At 44.3% G+C, this 22,779-nt stretch overlaps 1 protein-coding gene across 8 annotated transcripts in view; it reads left to right on the plus strand.

Moving 5' to 3' along the window:
• Positions 1-9,862: 9,862 nt before the first annotated feature.
• LOC147440194 (receptor homology region, transmembrane domain- and RING domain-containing protein 2-like) overlaps positions 9,863-22,779 on the plus strand; it is a 40,015-nt gene continuing 27,098 nt past the window's right edge. Inside the window, exons 1-4 of one of the 8 annotated variants that reach the window (XM_086529972.1) lie at positions 9,863-9,936; positions 10,011-10,036; positions 10,152-10,163; positions 11,076-11,297. In XM_086529972.1, coding sequence (XP_086386098.1) covers positions 9,878-9,936; positions 10,011-10,036; positions 10,152-10,163; positions 11,076-11,297 — 319 coding nt within the window. In that variant the 5' untranslated portion in view covers positions 9,863-9,877. Of the gene's footprint in view, positions 10,164-10,226; positions 10,361-10,541; positions 10,618-10,650; positions 10,921-11,075; positions 11,298-22,779 lie in introns of those variants that run through there. The other 7 variants (XM_086529969.1, XM_086529970.1, XM_086529967.1 and 4 more) reach the window with 7 other exon arrangements.

Raw genomic sequence — 22,779 nt, forward strand, 5'->3', positions numbered from 1 at the left:
AAACCAATGGGAAATTGACACACACTACCTCATTGGTCGGTAAAATCGCCGATCAAAAATGCCGTCCGAGAGCCAAGTGTGCTCAAGGAAAAACGCGATCCGAAATGAGCCTTCGGAGACGAATGTGTTGATATGTGCCATTGAAGCCAAAAATGTAGAAACGTCGAAGTCAAAACACGTGGAAGTCAAAACACGTGGAGACTGTGTCGAAGCCAAATCCTCTCCGAAATGGGTGCTAGAGGAGAGTCGATGCCTCTCTCGCTCTATCGCCGCCTGCTAAGTCGAGGTCGAGAAATCGTTGTCGATGCCGTCTTCCATTGTCAAGCAGAAGTATGCTAGCTGAATAGCCGCCTAATCGGTGTCGAAACCGATGCACCGAGCCAATCGCCAATGCTCGAGGCCGATGCCAAGCCGTAGAAATGAACGTCGAAATCAATGTGTTGAGGCGATGCTAATCGCCGATGCTCGAAGCCGTAGAGGAGGAATGTCGAGAAGAATGTCAAATCAGTGTCGAAAATTGATGCCGAGGTCGCCTACCGCTGCCGGACGGGAGTCTCCAATGCTGAGGAGAACGCCGAGAAAATTGGGCCGATGGTGGATGATGCCCGAGCTTACTTTCAAAAGTCGCGGTCGTTGAAACCACGAATCCCTGCTCTCCACTCTCTCTCTCTCTCTCACACACACCTCTCTATCTCTCAAGAGATCTCTCTCACCAAATCTCGGGGTGTGTGAGAGCAGAGTCGTGGAGTCGGGGGCGGGGGTCGAGGGCTTGGCGGGAACAGGGGCTTGCACACACTTAAAGTGTGTAAGTCAAATTTTTTTCTTTTTTATTTAAATTTCAACTTTAAAGTAAACTCTGTCGAAAACCTGCAGCGACAATGTGACTAGGGAGGTCGAGGAGGTTTGAGTGGATGTGTATAGTGCTATGTCTTGCCCCCACTTCCAAGCTCCTTGCTGCGCCCAATTTGCCTCGCTTTACAAATGTTGACCAGTGCTGCCAGACTCAATTCCTGCCCGAATCTATTGCCCGGTGTCGCTGCTCTCCAAGCTCCGATTTGCCAGTGTTTCAATCCTTTGCTTTCCCTTTGCTCGACTTAGTGCCGAGTTGTTTCCCTACTCCTGACACTCGTTGTCGACTGGCTATGCTTTACAAAAATTTGCCGAGAGAGTCCAAAGCCTTCAAAGGCTTCAATTTCCCTACTCAACAAGGCCTTTGGCTTCTATTGCTTGACTGTAGAGCTTTCGATTGCCTTCTACTGTCTTGCTTTCAATGCTCAAGCCCAATTTTCGAGCTCACCTTTGTGTGTGTGTGTGTGTGTGTGTGTGTGTGTGTGTGTGTGTATTCAAACACAATCTTCGACTTGTGCTCTACCAAGCCAAGCTTTGCATTGTGAGGCTTTTTCTCATTGCTCTGCAACTGTCTCGAAATGCTCACCCGCTCTCTAATTCTCTGCACTCGATTGAGTCCTTTGATTTGCTTGCACTTGAAGTTCCCTGTATTGCCCGAGGGCTGCTGTATTTCTCCCTTGTTTCTTGCAGAGATACTCCAATTCCCTCAAGATTCCTCGCATGCCTGAGAGGGGTTGTGCGCGTCGGGTGTCGAGATTCGCCCAATCTGTGCCGGATCCACCCTGAATCACTCCGATCCGGTGCTGCGAAGCGCCGAGCTTTGTGGTCGCCAAGCCGTAGCTATGATACCACTTGTGAGTGCGTGTGGAAGGGGAGGAGCACGAGACGGTGTGGGTGGAGCAACCTCTCGAACGAGTGAGTGAGGTGCTCCTTATTCTTATGTATACAAAGAATAAGGAAGTGTACACACGTGGGTAGGCGGACGGACACGTGTGTACACATGTGGGCGATCGAACATCCGAACACCGAACGTTCGGTCCCGGGCAGAGGCGCAATGGCTTTACCCCAACAAGCAATAGAAAATAACCACTTATTTACAAGATCAAAGTACTCGAGAATGAGCATATCTCTTTAAAAGCAGTCTATCGTTTATAATAGTTTACAAAAAAGATCAATATGTGAGGTGATGTTTGAATATTTACTCTAAGTCATGGGCCAGTGGATCTAACTCCACAATGTTTGGATGCGGTTGCAAAAGAGGTGCTGCCTTCATGGCATTCTCCACCTCATCTACATGTCTCTTGTCTCGCTCCTGTATCTCTCAATCGACGGGCTTGCATTTCCAAAACAGTGCGTAGCCTGTTGGAGACCACCTCGTTGCTCTCAGATATTGTGAGAGATACAGCCCATCTAGCTCCCCAACAAAACCAACTATCCATAGTCTCCTCCATATTGAACGACAACGTCATTCTTATTTGTATACTGCGCGAGCAATTGCCAAACAAACGAATGCCCACGTTCCATACCCCCCTACACAACAAATGGATGTCAAAGCATGCATAAATTTTTTTATTAGAGATAGTGGGCGTCGAATTGTACCGCGCATAGGTGTACCATCCTCCTCTTTCATCCAATTATCCACCTGTAATAGCAAATCAAACCAGGCTCTCTCACCCTTGTTCCCTTCTTCAACACCCTATCTCTCTCCTTCTTTAAACCCCTCTATCTCTCTCGCTCTCTCCTTTCGAATCTCCCTCGCACCCTCTCTCTCTCTCTCTCTCTCTTTTCTCTCACTCTTGCTCCCTTCTTCAACCCTTTATCTCTCTCCTCCTTCAATCCCCTCCATCTCTCTCGCTCTCCCCTCCCCCCCCCCCCCCCCCCCCTCTCTCTCTCTCTCTCTCTCTCTCTCTCTCTCTCTCTCTCTCTCTCTCTCTCTCTCTCTCTCTCTACATGTCTATATCGTTTAGGGTAAACCAAGCGCTAGAGCCGCTCTTGGTTGCATGTGTGTGTGTGTGTGTGTGTGTGTGTGTGTGTGTGAGAGAGAGAGAGAGAGAGAGAGAGAGAGAGAGAGTGTGATAGAGAGACTTACCTTGAACAAAAGTGTCACACATGACAATAATTATAAATTGAGTAAAAAAAAAAACTTTAATTACTTTATATAGACAAACCCTCTCACTATCCCTCCCATCCTCCTTCTCTCCCTCCTTTCCTCTCTCTCTATCATTTTTGGCAATCAAGCGCTAGCGCCCACTTATGGATGTGTGTGTGTGATAGATAAAGAGAGAGAGAGAAAGAAAGAAAGAAAGAAAGCTTTAATTACGTCTACTAAAGGCCAAAGCTGGCCTATGAGACCAAATCATATACAAAAGTGGTGATCTGGGTGTTGGTAAAATGAGAGAAAAGAAAGAATAAACCGACTGTGCCTACTGTGAATGAGTATGAGAGTGGGTGGTAGCTCCGACTCCACGGATAGTGGCTACCCTGTGTGTGCAGCATAGCAGTATAGGCACATGTGTGTAGCTCTGTCACAACAGAAAATGACTACACAGTATAATACAAGGCCACATGATGGTGGGCAATGTCCAATTAAAAGCATACTATAGGGGGTGGGTGGAGAATGTCATACATAGGGGAGGGTGGTCGAAGAGCCTCCTGCAGCCTGGTGGCCCAATGCGTAGATGCATACCTCATCTCCAGGTGGTGCTGATGTAGTGCCCGTATCCTCAATACCTCGTCGTGATGTGGTCGTCGTCTCAAATAGCCAGGGACTCGTGGTCTACAACGCGCTCTCTGGGTGTCGGCCTGCTAAAGCATGAGCCCGCTCGTGTGAGTCGGAGGTCTCTGGCTAGACACCTTGAATAAAAGCGTCGCACACGATGATAATTCCAAGGGAAATTTGCCAAAATACCCCTCTAATTTGTGAAATTTCCCAATATACCCCCAGTATATACTTTTTCATAAATTCCCAAAATACCCCTCGTTGTTGTGAGATTAAATTTCTCTAGAGATAATTTTTTTTGTAGCTTTTCATAAAAGAAGACTAATTGTCTATCAATACAAGATGGTAAAACTAAAAGTTGATTGGTTATCTAGGCTTTGGAGATGAATTGCTTCATTATTTTCAGACTTAATTGCCTTCTTTGGAGAGGTAATTTGTGTCCAACGATATGCTAAGCACTCATAAACGGATCTCAATCGCCAAAAAGGAATAACGATTAGAAAATCTTTAACAATCCAACCAAAATAGATACAAGGGCATTTTGGAATTTTTGAAATTTGAGGGGTACTTTGGGAATCTCCACAAATTAAAGGGGTATATTGGTAATTTTCTCTATTTTAAATTGAGAAAAAACATTACTTTAAAGGCCTATATAGGCAAACCCTCTCCCTATCCCTCCTATCCTCTTTTTCTCCTCTCCCCCCCCCTTCTCTCTCTCTCTCTCTCTCTCTCTCTCTCTCTCTCTCTCTCTCTCTCTCTCTCTCTCTCTCTCTCGTGTTCATTACGCAAGCGCTAGCCCCCACTCTTGGATGTGTGTGTGTGTGTGTGTGTGTGTGAGAGAGAGAGAGTTGCCTTCAAAAAAGCGACACAATCAATTTGAATTTTCAATGTAGTAAAAAAAATAGAGCTTCATATAGACAATCTCTCTCTCTCTCTCTCTCTCTCTCTCTCTCTCTCCCCTTAATACTAGGCACTAGCGCCCACCAATCTCAAGTGTGTGTATGTGTGTGTGCACGTGTGAGAGATAGAAAGATTGGTCCCTTGCTACTGCGAGCGATAGCGTTCACTCCCTGGATTGCTCGTTCACCTCATAGATTGCTAGTTTAAGTTCCTCAAAGCGCCAAGTCAGGGTTTTTGCAGGTGGAAGTAGAAGGGATTTTGCGAGAGGAGATGACACCTTAGGCATTGGAAAGGCAATAAGAGGCGGGTGGTGCGTGGTGGCCTGTGGTGGGAAGGGTGGGGGGAGGGGAGGTGGGAGTTGCGAGCGCCAAAATGACGACATGCATATGCATTATAAAGGTGTGAAAATGCATGCACAAAGGGGAGGGGGAGAGAGAGAGAGAGAGTCTATGTGAGAGACAAAGGGACTTGAGGGAGAGAGTCTATGTGAGAGACATAGGGACTTGAGGAGAAAGTGAGACAGCAAGCACAAAAAGGAGCTCAAGGGGTTGTCAGCACGAAGGGAGGGGTCCGAGATAGAGATAAAGGTAGACCAACTCATGGTGATAGGTAGAAAGGCAAGCAACGATGGGAAAGCGATGGGGAGGGCACACGCAGGGCATGGCTAGCTAGCAGAAAAGCAGGAGAAGGAGGCTCTTAGCAACTAGCAATTGTATAGTAGTAGTTAAGTTAGAGTTGCCTTGCTAGCAGAAAGAAGGAAGTTGAAGAAGAAGAAGAATTGTGATGATGATGATGGGGTCAGGCAACAAGAAGCACAAGCGCAACAAGAGGAGCCAACTCTCCTCCATATTTTTTTAAGGGAAAATCATAAAAATAACACTCTAATTTGTGGAAACTCCCAATATACCCCCAATAGTTTGTCATAAATTCCCAAAATGCCCTTCAAATTTTCCAAAATTCCCAAAATACCCTTCTTTGTGAGTTTAATGTCTCTAAAGATTAAAAAATTTGTAGCTTTTTATAAGAAGATTGATTATCAATACAGGATGCTAAAACTGAAAGTTGAGATGGTTATCTAGCCTTTAGAGATGAATTACTTCGTTAGTTTTAGACATAATTGCCTTCTTTTGAGAGGTAACTTGTGTCCGATTATATGCTAAGCAGTCATAAATGGATCTCAATTGTCAAAAAGGAATAATGGTTAGAAAATCTTGAACAATCCATCCAAAATAGATACAAGGGTATTTTGGTAATTTATGAAATTTGAGGGGTATTTTGCCGGGATTTCCACAAACTAGAGGGGTATTTTGGTACTTTTCCCTATTTTTTTAACGCTTAAGTGCATAACAAAAGATGTTGGCGAATCTATAAAAAATTGGAGATTGGCCAATGGCAAAGTAGAGAGAGTATGACTACCTATAATGGGAGAACGACACAAGAGAAGGATTGTTGTTGGGCGAGGGCTAGCAAGTGGAAAAAATTGGGAAGGAATTCGGGGCAAAGTCATAAAATAAGCCTTTGAGTATTATAACCCCACTACATTCTTAAATAATTGGTGGCGCAAGATTTCCCAAGCTCCCAGGGAACATTGTCCCAAAAGGGAATAATAATATGCCAGTTTATTTTAGGAGCTCAATTATTGTTGAAACTAATAATAATATGATAGTAACTGACCTTTGTGAATCTAATTTATGCCTTTGTAGACCTCTCTCTTCTCTCTCTGCAAAGCCCATATTATTATTCACAACAAGTAGGATCAACCACGTGCTCCCAACTCACACGCGTGCGTTGCTTGCAACATGACATGCTCGACCATCCACGTCATCCTGATACTACACCTCACTTCAACTTGTTGGGCTACCCGGTTTCACACTCGTGCACCTTCCTTCAAAAGTTTTGATGATGATGATGATATATATACAAGCCTAGGGCCTAAACTGGCTCTTTCTATATTAATAGTAATAGTATAGAGAGAGGGGCAAGGACATGAAGCTTTGAAGCATTTAAGCTATTTCAAAAAGACGATCTAGGCCGTCTTGGGTATGCATGTATGTCACCTACATAAAGTCCTTAACCACGAGGGTTTTCTCCAAGATTTGATGATAGGGGAACATAGAGAGAGCTTCATTGTCTATATTTGGGTGTGTCAATTGTCTATAAATATAGGCTAGGGTGTCAGCTAAAATAGCCACTAAGCTCTAGAAAATTCTACCAACAATGGCTTCTTCTTCGTCATGTAAGGTGAGTTTGTTCTTGAATACTATTAGTGGTGAACCTTTGTTGCTTGATTGCCCTTCAAGATTTGCCATGGTCAATCCTATAGATTATGGGGGTTGTAGTAACAGCGAGATGTTTGCCATCATTTCCACTACGAATAGTGACATTCAGACTCAGGTGAAAGATGATGTGCCATTAGGTCAACAATTTCAATTTGTATTGGATTCAACCTTGTCCACAAAGTTTTTGTTGGTCACAAAAATGTGTGTGGATATGTCCTCAAGGTCAAATGAGGCAATGGTGGAGTTATTTGACAACACCACTGATGAAAAATAAGGTTTTGTTGCTAGAAACTCAACCAAGAAACATCAAGATTCATTTTTTGTTTGCCAAGAAACAATGCAAGATGTTTGGATGAAAGAAGAACAGAAAGACAAAAAAAATATCTTCGGGTTTAAACTGGGTAGAAAAAACTCAAATCACACTGGAGCACATTGTGTTAAATAGCCACGAGTACCCTAGGTTGAGCCGTATGATTTCTAGGTGTTTATTTAAGAAAAAAGTTAATGAAGTTCCCTAGGTGTACAATGGAGATTGCATTTATGAGCTTGACCCTGTGCCGGACGGTGTCCCCAAAATGTCAGGGATGGATCAAGAGTACGATGGCCATTGTTGGGTTAAGCATGTTTGTTTCAAAATTAAGGATCCAACTATATTCAACAGAAGTAAATGTGGCGAACACCTTGTTTGCAAAAGTAGCTCGTGTTCTATCAATGCGATAAAAGGACGGCCAAATGAGACAGCTTGGACATGCAAATTGTTGACATCAATTACGTCAGTTGCTATGTTGAGCTCTGAAAATGCAACACTACGGTGCTTCCATTGTGGTTAGTGTCGAGTCCTGCTTCGAGAGTGTTCTTGTGCTGTTGACTACTTGATCGTTGAATATAACTAGACCAGGTTGTTTGTCCACATCCGAGTCCATAACCACCAGGTTATTCGAAGTACATTCAATGGAGGACCTGGCAATTTTATGGAAGGAAGAGAACCTTCATGCTTGTTTCATTGGGAGCAAAGCTTGCACATTCACACCATGCAATACATGCATAAAAAATTCCAAGATGAGCACAAGCATATGTGTGAATTAAGGAGTTGTGCAAAGAGTGAGGAAGAGGCTTGTGTTTATATAGAGAGAGTAGATCCTCATCCATAGATCATCTTCTTTTTATCAATAGAAGATATTGCCCTGTCTCTTTTGGTCCACATCATTCGTGGAAAAGGCTCATTTTATTCTTAGTCGTGGAAACAACCTTAACCCATACCTCTTGATCTCTCTTTACAACATCTTTTGCATTAAAGATCATACATGTGGCAATTTGCGACACATGCACAATCCCTTTCTTTCGATCACAAAAGCTTGCAAGCTGCACAAAGCAGCCATGATCCATGACATGTGAAACCATTGAACATCTCTAGTTCACGTAGTTGATGCCCTTTGAAGAGCTAGGATTTCTATCATCTGGAATCCCTCTTGCATATCCATTGTATCTATCCCTATGATCATCGTGCTCTCTTTGAATCCTTCAATTACTACATCTTTATGGCTATGATCCCTTCTATATTCAAATTTCATCCTCTCTGTCATGGTCTCCTTATCTTTCATACTTCTTGCATGTCAATCATGTCTACCCCAATCTCCATCATCATGTCGATCATGTCCATTGCGATCTCCATCATCATCTGTTCTTCCACTTATGCCCTCATGTTGAGTGATGCGTTCACTTCTGCTATCATGTCTACCAATCACGCCTACTTCTCTGTTGCTCTTCTTCTTTTAACTTAGCCTCATGCTGCTCAAGCTCCTTTTGCAAATCTTTGATTTCCCCCTATCATTGAGGACATAAAGCACGCGTTTCCCTTATCTGTAGTCTTGCTTTTAGGGAAAAAAACAACATGAATGTCGGTGAGCAAACTTTGGATGAAGCACTTAGGAAGGTTAGTGCCATTAGCTTAACCCAGACCTCTTGATCTCTCAATGTGGCAATTTGCGACACATGCACAATCCCTTCCTCTCAATCACGAAAGCGTGTAAAGTTGCACAAAGCAACCATGATTCATGAACGTGAAACCCTTTTGGTAAACATTGAATAACTCAAGTTCCTAAGGTCTACTTCAGTCTCTGCATTCAGCATCGTCGTCACTGCTAGCATATCCATTACATCTATCCCATCATCATGCTTTCTGTGAGTCGTTTGATAACTGCACCCTTGTGGCTACGATCCCTTCTATATTCTCTCTGTCACGATCTCTTTGTCTTTCATACTTCTCTCATCTTGTTCATGTGTACCTCTATCTCCATCATCACGTCGATCACGTCTCTTGCGATCTCCATCAACATCTCTTCTGCGATGTTTCTCCTTGTCTATGGTCTTGATGTTGGGGGAAAACTAGTGAGAAAACTTTTGACGAAGTACTCAGGAAACTCAACACCATTCTCCCTGCGGCTTTCGACAAATGTTTCCTACTCTTATGGATGATAAACTTTGCTAAGCCTTGAAAAAACAAGTAACGTTGGCTTCCGTTTCTATGCAGACCTTCAAAACGAGGGACAAGTAATTTGAAGCTTTCAACCCACCATTGCCCTTTTGCATGTCGAAAAGCATGCATGATTTGCTTTTGACGATAATATTAAGAACGCGTAACGTCATCAATTTAAAGCAATCTGAGGTTCCTGGACGTGTGATTTGTGTCACGGGCAATGGCCTACATCATGGCAAGCGGCCACCTCAGGCTCAAGATAGAACAAGACCTCATTAGACTTTTGAAAGCACCTCATATAAGCACCCACCAGTGTTCGGAAAACGTGTCTCAGCTTAATATCGTGCCGTTTTCAATTTCAAAAATGCCGGTTGAGGACAAGGGGAAAAGGAGAATTTCCACCCGAAAGTAGAGAAAAATAGTGTAAAAACCCGAAAAAATGACCTAATTTTCTATAATTTCTTCTTGAAAAATCAAGAAAAGGACTTTTGTTCCCGGACACTGGCGCCCACCGTGCATTTGTTCCTATTCGTAATTGTACAAAGGCTGTCCTTGACGTAGTTGATAGGAACTTTCCCGTATCCTTCTTTAAACTCTCGATCAGCTGCTTTTTCCTCCCCACCTTGGCGCCATGGAAAGCTCCACCCGAAGACGATGACTGGCATCATGCAGCAACAACCAAGTTGGTCTCCTTCTGTACGACTCCAGCGCAGGTTCGAGGAAAGCTCAAGGGGAAAAGCATATAGGTAGGAAGAGTTCAGAGTATTCAAACATAACTTCCACGCAGGAGGAGATCTTCAACCAGAGGATATGGTACTTTGGATTTTTGTTTTTCTGGCTCTTTGTAGCCTCCTCTTCTTATGGACAGCTGAGTGCTCCGTTGTTCTCGTTGATGCCTCCAATTATTCCCTTCCCTTTTCTGACGTAGAAGCCAGCTTTGGTAAGCTCCTCCTTCACACACACACACACACACACACACACACACACACACACACACAGAGAGAGAGAGAGAGAGAGAGAGAGAGAGAGAGAGAGAGAGAGAGAGAGATTCGAGTGGACTATATATTGATTCTACTTTGTCAGACCTTGATTACCTAGGAGGTTTTAAGTAGCAATACTCGATTTTGAATGCGTAATGTATGACATTCCTATATCTTCCTTTGTCTACTTTATTCTCTTTTGGGCATGTGAGCAAGTGCCGTGATGCATGTTGTAAATAACAAGCTCTAGAGAATTGTCCCACTGCAATTTCATGCTTGAAATAATTTGTAAATCTGAGGTGCTCTCATGCTCAAAACTATATATTTGTGATCTGCAGACATGCCCATAGTCCTTCGGAGGGGTCACATTGCTGAGTTTTTGCACGAGTCTTCATTTAACCTGAACATACTTTTGTGAGTTCTTCGTGGCTCGTGGGGAAACTTTGTTCTGTTCTTAGCACCATAATCAGAAATGCAAAGATGCACAGACCCTAAAAATTTAAAGTTGCTGAATGGAGAAAGAACCGCACACAGTTCCGCTCAAACAGGGAATATTATGGGGCTTTATTGATGTCTTGCACCTTTCTTTTATCAGGTGGAGAGGTTGACAATGGCAAAAATTGTTCTTTTCTTTCCTTGGCAGTAGTCATAGGGTTACATGAGGGCCTGTTTCCTATAGCAAGTTTTTAATTGGAAAACAAATAGTTGAAGGAACCTGTAAGTGTCAGTTTACATTTGAGGCTTTGATGTATGCTACGAATATCAAGCCTACTAGACTGTTAAATAAAGTTGCTACATTTAGAAAACTTCTGTATGACTTGTGTTTCGGTTCTTTGCCATCGAGGCTTATTACTTTGTATGCTTTTTTACAGCCCCAAAAATCCCTCCGCTTGGAATTGTGGGAAGAGTATATGCAGCAGAGCCTTTGAATGCATGCCAGCCAGTGAAGAGCATGAACAGTAATGACATACCTGGATTTTTACTTTTAGAACGTGGGGATTGCAATTTTGTCACAAAAATTAAGCACGCTCAAGATGCAGGATACGTGGCTGCCATTGTTTACAATGATGAGGACAACGACGATTTGATTACAAGTATGTTGGTGCTTAAAATTATTGGATGCAGTTTAAAAGTCATGTGAACATACTGCAGCCTTTTCATGCTTCGCATGGTTTACAAGATTCTCTTTATAGGTTGCACTATTTTGCCATAGGGTCATCTTGGAGAGAGTTGCAAAGAGAGGGTCCTAAGGGAGTTCCTAATCTCGCGTTGTTAACACGAGAGTCAATTACATAGCAAAGAGCATATTCGTGTGCCAAAAGCAGGCTAGTTGTTTTTCTGATGGCTACTTATGGGGCTCTCATCCAGGGTGTGCTCTAGATTAGAGAGCTGTGATGCCACTACTACTGCTACTGCTGATGCAATCTTCCTCAGCCTCCAGAGGTCTTGGTTTTCTTTAGTGGCCTCTTTCGCACTTACCCTCCTCTCCAGCTGTGCTTCATATTCCCTGTTCTTTTGGGTGGTTTCCCCTTTCACCAACCTTGGCTCCCTTATCGTCCCTTCCTTTGGCTATATCTGCATAGAGTATTGAGGTGCTGATATTTCAGGGGCTGCTAGAGTTTTTCTCCTCCTATGTAGGTGGCTAGGGCATTTTTTACTCTCTTTAGGAGAAGATTTTCTACCCAGCTGTTTTTCAGTTTTTCAGCTTACTAGCCCTTGTGGATTCAGTGATATCTATGAGAGAAGAAGAAGAAGAAGAAGAAGAAGAAGACAACCAAGAGAAGTTTCAATGTTGAAGGAACTATCTCAAGAGACCTCGATCTAATCTGATGAGTCCTTAGCTCAAGACCTCTTTGTCAAGAGGGAATTGCGATAGCCATTCTCCACACTTGGGTGATAGTAAGGTTATTCTGGTTTTCCTCCTCTCTCTCTCTCTCTCTCTCTCTCTCTCTCACACACACACACACACACACACACACACACACACACACACACGCTCTCGGGGATAGCCATTCTCCGCACTTGGGTCATAGAAGGTTATTCCGGAGACGCAGAGAGAGAGAGAGAGAGAGAGAGAGAGAGAGAGAGAGAGAGAGAGAGAGAGAGAGAGAGAGAGAGAGTGTCACGTGACACATCCAACCCTATGTGTTCGTGGACAAGCTACAACTTGACCAAGGTTCAGTTCAGTTAAGTCAGTCTAGAATAGGAAGTGATCTGGTACTTTTGTGAGTCTGTTCGCAGATAGTGCATGTCAAGACACTTAGATTAGATGCATATCCTCTGGTTGCACACAGCATGACCATCAGATTTTAGTTAGATCCCATCAGTAGCATTTTTATAGTGCATAGACCTATTTTCCCTATTTTTGACCCTTTTTCACTTATTATTTTTAAGTGACTTTTGTTGGGAACTAGGTAGGGTGATTTTGCTAATGAAATATATAAGGAAACCAGAGCTAGCACTCTTGGGCAGAAGAGGCAGCAGGAGCATCGCTCAATTGGCAACTTCTCAAGCAAGAACCATCATAGCCAGCGTTTTCATTCCCTTGGAGACTTGGCGACTTCAGCCTCAGATCAACGTTTTCCCATCATGCATGCTGGCGTCTTGGAACACCAACAACCAACGTTTGTAACTCAGCCAGGCCAATGTTTTCATCTCTTGCAGACTCAATGAAGGCCAACGTTTTGCTGTCAGCATTCAGTGTTTGAAGGACTGCATTGGCAAGGTTATCAACAGGGAAATTCAGCAAGAATGGACCAGCAGAACAACTATTTCAAGATCAGCAAAGCTAGCATTTTTAGTACTGCAGATCAGCGTTTTTAAAAGACAGCAGATCAGCGTTTTAGACAGCAGAATTTCAGCGTGCTTACACCTGCAGAAATCAAGCATTTTGAGCAACAGAGTTGGCGTTTTTGCAACAACAGCAATTCAGTGTTCAAGCACTCAGTTTTCAGCATTAGACTCGTCCTCGTCGTCCACACCGTCGACCTCGACATCGCAGCATTTAGACTCATTGCATCAGCCCTTGTATCAGATCGTGCAATCAATAGTAGACCACTCTCGCCATCGAGAGTGGGGCCCTTGGGAGAGGGTTTTACAACATCCCTGGTGTCGTATTCTTCTCTCTCTATCTCCCAGTCTCAACATCTTCACTCACAGTGTCCATTCACTTTGTTTGTGTCCATTGCACTCTATTAAAGAACGGAAGGTTCTCCCTTTCCTAAGTAAAAGGAACCTTGAGCACAGTTCGGAGCACTCATCTTGAGCAAAGTTCAACATTCACTTCCGTTGCACCTTAGAGAGAGAGAGAGAGAGAGAGAGAGAGAGAGAGAGAGAGAGAGAGAGAGAGAGAGAGAGTTAGAGAGAGAGTTACACGTTGCTGCATGTGGTGTTTTTAGAGTTCAGATTCCTGTCCGGTGGTGGCTTCAATATCTCCAAGGAGCAGATTAGGGAGTGGGGGCTGTTTTGTGGCTGTGCCCGAGTGTATGCGAGGTAGATGCAACTTTTCTCGGCGATGCACTTTACGATGTTGCCCGCCCGGTAGGCGGGATCCCCGTTCTTAGGGTTTCCGAGGGTCAGAGTCTCTAGTGTTTTGCAGTTCTGCTACTTAATATGTGTCCTAGGTCACTTTTAGTGAGTTGACATATTTATTATCATTTTTATCCTTTTTTTTTTTTTTGGGAGCGGACGGCTTTCCAGGCATGTAGGGCAATTTCCCAATTGCCTTATATAGACAGCCCCCCCTCCCCTTCCCCCAATCATTGGCATGTTGTGATCATTGCAGATCGCCAGCGTTTGGGCATGCACTCTCTCTAGCGTTTCCACTCTCTAGCGTTGTGTGCGCGCACATTTTCTCTCTTTTGCGTTTTATCAATCTCTCTCCTTCAGTGTTTTGGCTTGCGATCTCCTTGTCTCTCTAGTGCTTCCGTTCCCCTCCGCTTTGAGTCCCTACACGTGTGCTTGCACACGCGCTTGGCTGCCTGTGTCCGTTTGGTGGGCGGTACGCGATAGGAGTTCAACTATGAGGACATCTGTTGCGATAGATTGGAGATCCATTGGCTGCCCGGTTCGAGAGAAGTTTTTCTTGTTGTTTTGCAGACAAGTTCATCACCTGATTCACCCTTTTCCATTGCACCTTTGACATGGTATTAGAGCCATGACGTGCTCTCAAATTGGATCGGTGATTTGTGTGAGTATTTGGTACTGAATTTTTGCCACGAAAAGAGACAATTTGTTGTGTTTTCGGCGTTTTTCACTCGTTTGGGGCTGATTGTGGCTGTAGTGGGCAGATTTGAATTTTGAAGTTTCCCTCTATTCTACATTGACCTAGCCTCGTCACACGCTCAAGTTCTCCAACACGATGGAGAGGAGTGATGATTCTGACATGAATTCGATGTGTGATGAAGAAGTACAAAATGAGGGTGTGATTGACGGTGGTGGCGAACCACCTATCAACAACGGGGAGATTGGTCCCAGTTCTACTCCGGCGTAAGTGATCAACCAATCAAGATACTTACTCTCCCTACCTTTTCCTTGGATCAACAATTGAATGATGAGAAATATGCCATTTGGAAAGCGACCATGACGACGGTCTTTGACTCTTATGAGCTTGGAGGCTTTGTTTTGAGCAACTTTCAAAAGCCAAAGGAGCTGCGGGAGCGAAGCTATGGGAGCGCGTGTCAATGCTCGAATCCGGTCTTTATTATCCTCAACAATACACCATCAGTCATCAGTCACATCGATTGATGAAAAACGCAAAGTTGTTTCTCCCCCCTCATCCTTTCCCAAAAAGAAAAGATCCTTCCATTAGTTAAATAACTGCCCAAAGGGCTACAATTTGCTCCTACTAGAGAGGGCTACATCATCATGTGGGGAGACTCTCAATGAAAAAACAAGATATGTACAATGAGGGCTAGATCAAAAAATGGGGGGAGGAAACAACCACATTAGTGGATGGTCCTCCCATTTCGGCGCGCCATGACCATGGTGAAGGGTGCTTAAGTTGCAAGGAGGCCTCACGACGCTCCCTCATGCGGTCGGAGCTGTCGTGAAGTCTCTCAAACTGGCCCTTGAGTATATGGACTAGCCATAGCCAGATGTCGCGAACAGTCTCCGTCGAAGGAATAGGGCGAGCCTTGAAGGTTGAAGAACGTCGGGCTTGCCAAATGAACCACAATGTCAGGCCGCAAATGATCTCCCAATACCACTCTCTCATCGCCCGACTCGCTTTGTGGTAGGTTGGAGTGAAGGACGGCCCTCCCATATCACGATTATCTTGTTGACTAAAGCCATCTCAAAACTGAGTGCAAGGTCCGAGAGTGTGGACCATGCTGTAGCCGTGAAATCGAGAATAAGATGATGACGAATTGGGAGCGAGGATAGCTCTGGAATGAACTTGATCATGACTCGAGATAAGAATCATGAACTTTGAATGAATGATGATGGATCCAAGTGCATCAAGACTTTTGAACGGATGAGATGACTACATGATTGAAACACTGTGTTCAGTATGAACGAAGTGTGAAAATGAAGAACTTTGAAATAGGAATTTCCCAAGATGAATTTGATTTGTGTGTAGATAACAAGTGAAATTGATGATGATGATGTCAAACCAATGACAGCTCCCGAATGAACTTGATAACGAATCATGAATGATTCAATGGAATTACCGTGAGCGCATCAAGAGTTCCTGCAGGATGAGATGGCCACACAACTAGAACTGAATGATTGAATCACTTTGTTCAGTATGAACTCATTGTGCGATTGATGAATTGGGATCCCTGGAAATGATTACTCGCACACGACAGTGCTTGAGTGCAGATGGAATGATTGACCTAATGACTGCAACATTTTGGTCTTGGAAATCTATGGACATGATCGCAATATGGGATTAGTTAAATCGACATCAGTGAGGTCAGGTGCGGATCTAGATGTGATTTTTAAATATGTTGTCAGGAATCATGGTCCTAGATTCTATGCGATGTGATCTAAATTTTGTTAGAGTTCACATACACCACTCGGCTACTTCACTCAGGTCTAGGGCATACATATACGGCTAGTATGTCTCCGGGCTGGCCACCCATGTATAGGTTGCACTTTTGTCCGGCCGCCCTAGTTTCGATCGGCCGCCCAGTATGGACCCCCTTGGGCACTCCTATATATGGGCCAGGGGTATCCATTTCACATATATCATCTGGCATTGTACGTGTCATGCTCTGGTAGTCAAGAGGGTTGATCGCCCCCTCTTCCCCACATCTAACATTTGTGTTCTTTGTCTCTCTCTCTCTCTCTCCTCTCTCACGCTTCCGCACACGCGCACTCACATGGTATCAACAACGAGCTTTCCATGGTCTTGAGACCAGGTGCATCATCAACATGAGGTTCTTCTCCCAAGAGGACAATCAACCAGTGATCTATGCAAGAGGGGGTGACACCATCAGTTGAACATCTTTTCTCGCGATGGAATGCTCTGCCACCTGTGTTTTTGCAAGAACTCATTAGATATGGTTCTTTCTCCACTAGTGCTAGGGTCTGGGACCCTTTGTCATGGAAAGCCTCCTCCCCTACATTTGCGTTTTTGATGCCATCTGCGTTTTTTGATGGAGCACCTAGCGTTTTTGGGGGGTTGTCCTTGCGGTTTCAGGCTAGGGCACCTTCGTTTCAGGTTGAGAGGGGGATCACTACTTCCCAACCACTTGATCTTACCCTCCAAACCGGCTTGGCATCCGGTGCCTTGCCGGGCCCCGCATGGGAGTAGGAGGGACCACTTTTTTCGATCATGCGCCAGTGATTCTCACTGTGTCAGATAGACAGTCTAGCGACAGTGTTATGCTACGGATCCTAGAGAGGATTCTACTGCATACACAGCCCAAAGAGCAGGTTGAGGCACTTTGGATGGAGAGTTTCGACACGCACGATACCCCTGCTGCTAGAGTGGCCATTGGGAGATTAGCCGTTCCTTCAAGAGTATGCAGCTCGTTTTGTTGCGATTAAGGAGGAGGAGAGGCGGCTGCTACGGGGCATTGCTTCTTTGCAAGAGATTCAGGAGCGTCATCCTTGTAGCCCCTGAGGAGCGGCGCCACGAGTTTGCCTTCCATCGCCTGGCATCTCAATGGACCCAAGTGGAAGACGACGTTACTGGCGAGTTTTTTGAGATGGTGGGCCCTCGACATGCTCGGACCAGTGTTAGCCAGTTGAGGAGGCCTGGTAGATCAGTTGCTACTACAAAGTTCGAGGATATGTGTGCAGTTGCCACTAACTTATACCACGAGTTGCTCTTAGCCGAGCCACACTCTTGAGTGCTGAGATGCATGTAGAAAGCAGGTGTGGGCACATATGCCTTGCTTAGTCACTGAGGAGATGCGCCAAAGGCTTGAGATGCCTCTCCAGCCAGAGGAGTTGCACGAGACCCTCAGAGCGTTTCCACGCCCAAGGGAGGATAGTTTGACTCCCAGTTTCTTCTTGGAGTACTGGGAGATGCTTGGTCATACATGTGTAATGCTTATCAGCACATTTTGCATAGTGGTGAGATGACGGACAGTATGAGTGAGGGCTTGATCTTTCTTATTCCCAAGGAGAGGGATCTTTGGACAAGATTTGGCATTGGTGACTCATCACCGTTCTCAACTCAGCTTACAAAATCTTAGCAAAGGCTCCGAGTTTGAGGGTCTAGCTACTGCTAGAGAGAATTATACATGAGACACAGACAACCTTTGTCAGGGAGCGCAACATCCTCGACAACATCTTCATTTTCAGGGAGACGATTGTTCTTGCACGTGTTACAGGCTTGGACACTCCAAGCGAGAAATCAATAACAACACAAGAATAGAAACTTCAATTTATGAATAGTCAATACACTAGTCCCACCATGTATATATTTCTTTATTCACCAATAATCCTCCTCCATGCATGTGTAAAGATAGCTTGGATGCTTTGTATCATGATATGACAAAGGAGGGGCTCACTCTTGGATGCATTGTGCAAATTCAACAAAAGGAGGGGGCCACTAAAAGACTTTTGCAGGCATAAAAAACAGGCTTTTTGGTGAGATTTTTGGCACCTACCTTTGCTTGGAATTTGAAGAAGTGACCAATAGACAAAATGTAGCCCACAAGTGAGATAATCAACTCAATTTTTTTGCATAAGTTTTGGAGCTACCATTGGTGAGATATGAATGTTATGTGTGGACCCCTGTCTGCCCACTTTTCTCACAAAGTAACCCATAGTCTTCCTTTTCTACTTCCACACACAGACACACTCATTCCTCTCCATCCCTCACTCAAACTTGCAACTTTCATGGCTTCTTTCATCTTCTTGACTGTTCCCATCTCTTGCTTACTCCATGGCCACACACACACACACACACACACACACACACACACACACACACACACACACACATATACGTATATTATATATGTGTGTATGCATACATACATACGTAATATACGTATATACATGTATATATGTGTGTGTGTGTGTCCATATATATATATATATATACATCATGCTACTCTATATGATGAGTTTATACAAGTAGCTACTCTATATATATAGCATTTTCCAAATTCATGCAATGTAAGTATTGTTCACACTCGGGTTGTAGTCTCTGTATCTCATGTCTTTGTTTTTCTCTATATATCATGATGAGCTTAAGCCTTATACAAGTAGTTGCTCTATATATAGCATTTACACACACACACACACATACATGTTATACGTATATTATATATGTATGTATGCATACACACACACAAAATTATGTGTGTGTGTGTGTATTCATATTTATGTAGAGCATGGGGTCTATAGAGGTTCAATAGGCTTTTTATCTTCTTCGACATGGGGGGCAAGGCAAACTTTAACTCTACCAGGATGGCGGCTCGTGGAGTCAAGCCCTAGGACATGGTGGGACCAGAAGATTCTTCCTAATAAAGATTCTCTTTAAGGGGGGGGGGGAGGGGGGACCAACCCATCTTCTGTTCCCAAATACTATGTCGAATTACTCCCTTAACTCTATTCAGTTGAAAAGATTATTTGTTTTTCAGCTTGTTGATTATTCGTGTGCGCTCCCGTTTGTGACACATGGGACCACAAATGGATGCAGTGTTGGCGGCAGAAGGGCATGAAGTTGTCGTAACACCTCTTATTGGCAATGTCAGGGTTGTGCAGGGAACGAGGACTCCCATTTCATACCACTTGAGGGGTATCATGTGCTTTTGGGGATGCCTCGTCATCATACGAATGATGTGGTGGTCCAGTTATTGAAGACTAGCAAAGGCAAGGATGTGGTTATAAGTTATAGGGCGAGTCAGTTCCTCCTGTATCGGCTAAAGCCATTTTCAAATGAAGAGTAGCAAAGGCAAGGATGTGGTTATAAGTTATAGGGCGAGTTAGTCCCTCTTGTCTCGGTATACCGAGATGGTAGAGTCATCATCGATGGCAAGACCATTGCATAGGGACTCGCGGCTTAAGAGAAATAAAGTCTTTTTGCTAACTCGATCTTTCTAAAATCTATGGATGATTCTCAAAATCCAAGTTTTTTAAAGTTAGTAGAGTCAGAGCATCAATGTTTCCTTCAAGCTCATGCTGATTGTTTCTCAGAGGATTTTTTTGGTGAGCTACCTCCACAAAGACCAAAAGATCACACGATTGACTTGATTTGGGGTTGTATCCCTTCGAACAAACCACCTTTACAGAGAAAGCCGAGCTCTACATGAAGAAAAAATCAGCCAAGTTTATAATCTTTTAGAGAAAGGCTTGATCCAACAGAGTTCTTTGCCTTTTTGTTCACGGTGCTACTTGTGCTGTAATGTAGCGGCATTGATTTATGGTGATAACTCAAGACGAGTGCTCAATGCATACTCAAGGTTCCTTTTATTGCATGAGAGAGTTCCTCTTACCTGAGGAGAGAGATGTGCAATAGAGTAGAAAGAGGAGAGAATGTAACAAACTTGGACACCCCAAGTGTGAATCGGGCACGACACACGAGAGAGAATCATTTTAAAACACTTCACACTAAATTCATAGTTCAATTGAGTAGACACGGCCCTGCGAAGTTCCATGCCCAGAGTGATTGGCCCCAAAGATTGGCCTCCCTTTCGGTATTTCTTCTTGTATTAATGCTTGAGCAAATTACAGTTGCCCTTGGTTCTCCTTTGCTCACCGGTTTGTCAGCACAGAAGGAGCCAGAGAGAGCCCAGGGGATTATTTAAACGCCCTTGGCCTTGGAAAAAGCAAAACATGAAAAGCTGCCTAACTCAAAAGCAATTGGCTACCAAAAGCTAGCGTCCAATTCAGCCAGCGCAATTTGCGTTCTTCCGTACGGCTTGCCACGTCAGCACAACTAGCGCGATATGTGGAGATCCGTATGGCCAGCCACGTCAACAGTTCAACGCAATTTGCGGATTTCTGTACAGTAGCAGCCCTTCGCTTTTCTTTTAATCCTAGTTGTCCCCAGACCCCGTTGACAGGTGCCCATAAGTTGGGACAACCTATAGCATGCCATGTCATAAGTTTGTGACATATCCCCCTCTTGAAAGAGTTGTAATCGCTCTCGATTACGCCTGCAAAACAGGCAAAGGCCATAAACGGGTTCAGTAGACACTGATTCTATGTACCGACTCACTAGACACACAAATCTAGCACTTGCACAAAGACGACTCAGTCAGTGCACATTCACATCATATCAATCACACGATTCCAGATCTAAGACCATGATTCTTGGCAACGTATTTAGCAATCGCATCTCGATCTATCCCGGACCTCAGTGATGTCGGATTAGCTAATTCTTATGGCGATCATGTCTATAGATTCTCAAGATCGAAATGTTGCAATCATTTCGTCTTTCAATCCTGCACTCAAACAAAATCACATGAGAGAGTACACATCAATCAGATTCAAGTTCGGGAATTCCCATTTTCAATATTCGTAAAGTCATACAACAGAATACTATTATCAGCACAGCAGTATCCCTGAAATCCAAAAGGGAAATCAGTGACTTCATTCCATCCAGGTAATGAAACCGGCCCATAGGGCGGTAGACTTTAGCTCTCACCCAATGTTTACACTTTTAAGCTTTACGACATAGAGGAACTTCACGAATAAACCTGTGACTGGGAATTACACTTCAAAACAAACAACGGCTTGGCAGCTAGAGCGCTCCCAAGCAGACAACGACACCCTATTGACCTCAAAGACTTGCGCCCCTTTCGGTATTTCTTTATTCTTATAAGTTATTACACTGAGAAAAACCTGTAAACTTCTACAAGTTGACCCACTTTTATCGGGCTGAAATTCCCCTACTTTAACCCGATTTTGGCAGCATGACAGTCTCCATGGACAAAATCCCAAGTAAATAGTGACTTTCCACGCACTTTGGAGCACTTTGCAAAACGTGGTGAGAAATTACAGCACATTGAATTCTCTGTCTTGCACTCCGATTCGCGTGCCGATCACTTCTATGGATAGCCCTCAAGCTCTCGCACCTGTAGGGTTACTTGCCCCTTGAATTAGATGAGATTCCTCGCGGGAAATCTCTCTAAATTGTCTTGTACAAGCACCCAATGCTTTCGCGAGGCTACCCTGGCAAATAAACGATCCAAACACTTTCACCTAACCCTCACTAAGGTGTCCAAACTTGTCCATGGTAGTACTAATTGCAGGGTTTTGACCCAATTTCGACAGCGTAACGGCGCAAAAATTCCTGTAGGTCAAAAGTACACGTCAAGGATACTTTCCTTGCGGTTTGGAAGCTTTCTAGTGAGCTGCAGGTCAATTTCAACATGTTGTAATTCCCTGTTTTGTCACTGTTAGGTGCCCAAAGCCCTGTTTAAGCATCCCACGGCTTTCCAGGCTCCCTTGACGATGTCTTGCAGTTTATATGCAGAAAAACATAGCAGGCTGTAATGTTTTGGATCGTTTTGGGTGGAGCAAACACACATACGCGTGTCAGACACTCCCGCATGCAGGACAGTTCCTCTGTAAATCGGATGAGTTTTCACGCGAGAAAACTCTCCGTTTTCGCATTCCTTTGCGATGGAAGTGTGCGTACTTGAAGGGGATTAGCAATTAGCTAATCCGGTTCCTGCACAGAAGGCTCTTGCCTTGGCAAATGCGCATAAAACCCCTAGAACTGTACACGGTCATCTGAGAAGTCCAACTAGTGGGGCATTACCATATGTGCAAAGGGGAGAGAGAGATGCGCGACAGCAAATCGTCGCGCTACATAGAGCAAGGGAGAAGGCAAGCTTTCCATTAAAGGTGTGACCAAATGCACCCACTATTCACACACTCACTGTAGCACATTGTAGAGCAAAAATCAGTCCCCCTCTCTCAAAATGGGCGCCCCCATCTGGGATGAGCTTGGCAAGTGCACCTGGAGCCGCCAAGTGTCTAGTTTGCCTCTTTTGAGTTAACTTATAAGTGTAGCGAGGGGAATGACTTTGAACTGAGCCTAGACCCCCTTTTACAGCTCTGATTCCAGTGTTAGTCGGCCAATTCGTTGCGACAAGACCTTCCCATCTACGGGTGTAACTCGGCCTTCGGCCGTTTCACACTGGCCATACAATGTCCGGCCAT

This window comes from Adiantum capillus-veneris, chromosome 15 (genome assembly GCF_014529385.1).
Source record: "Adiantum capillus-veneris isolate H3 chromosome 15, ASM1452938v2, whole genome shotgun sequence".
Lineage (NCBI taxonomy): Eukaryota > Viridiplantae > Streptophyta > Polypodiopsida > Polypodiales > Pteridaceae > Adiantum > Adiantum capillus-veneris.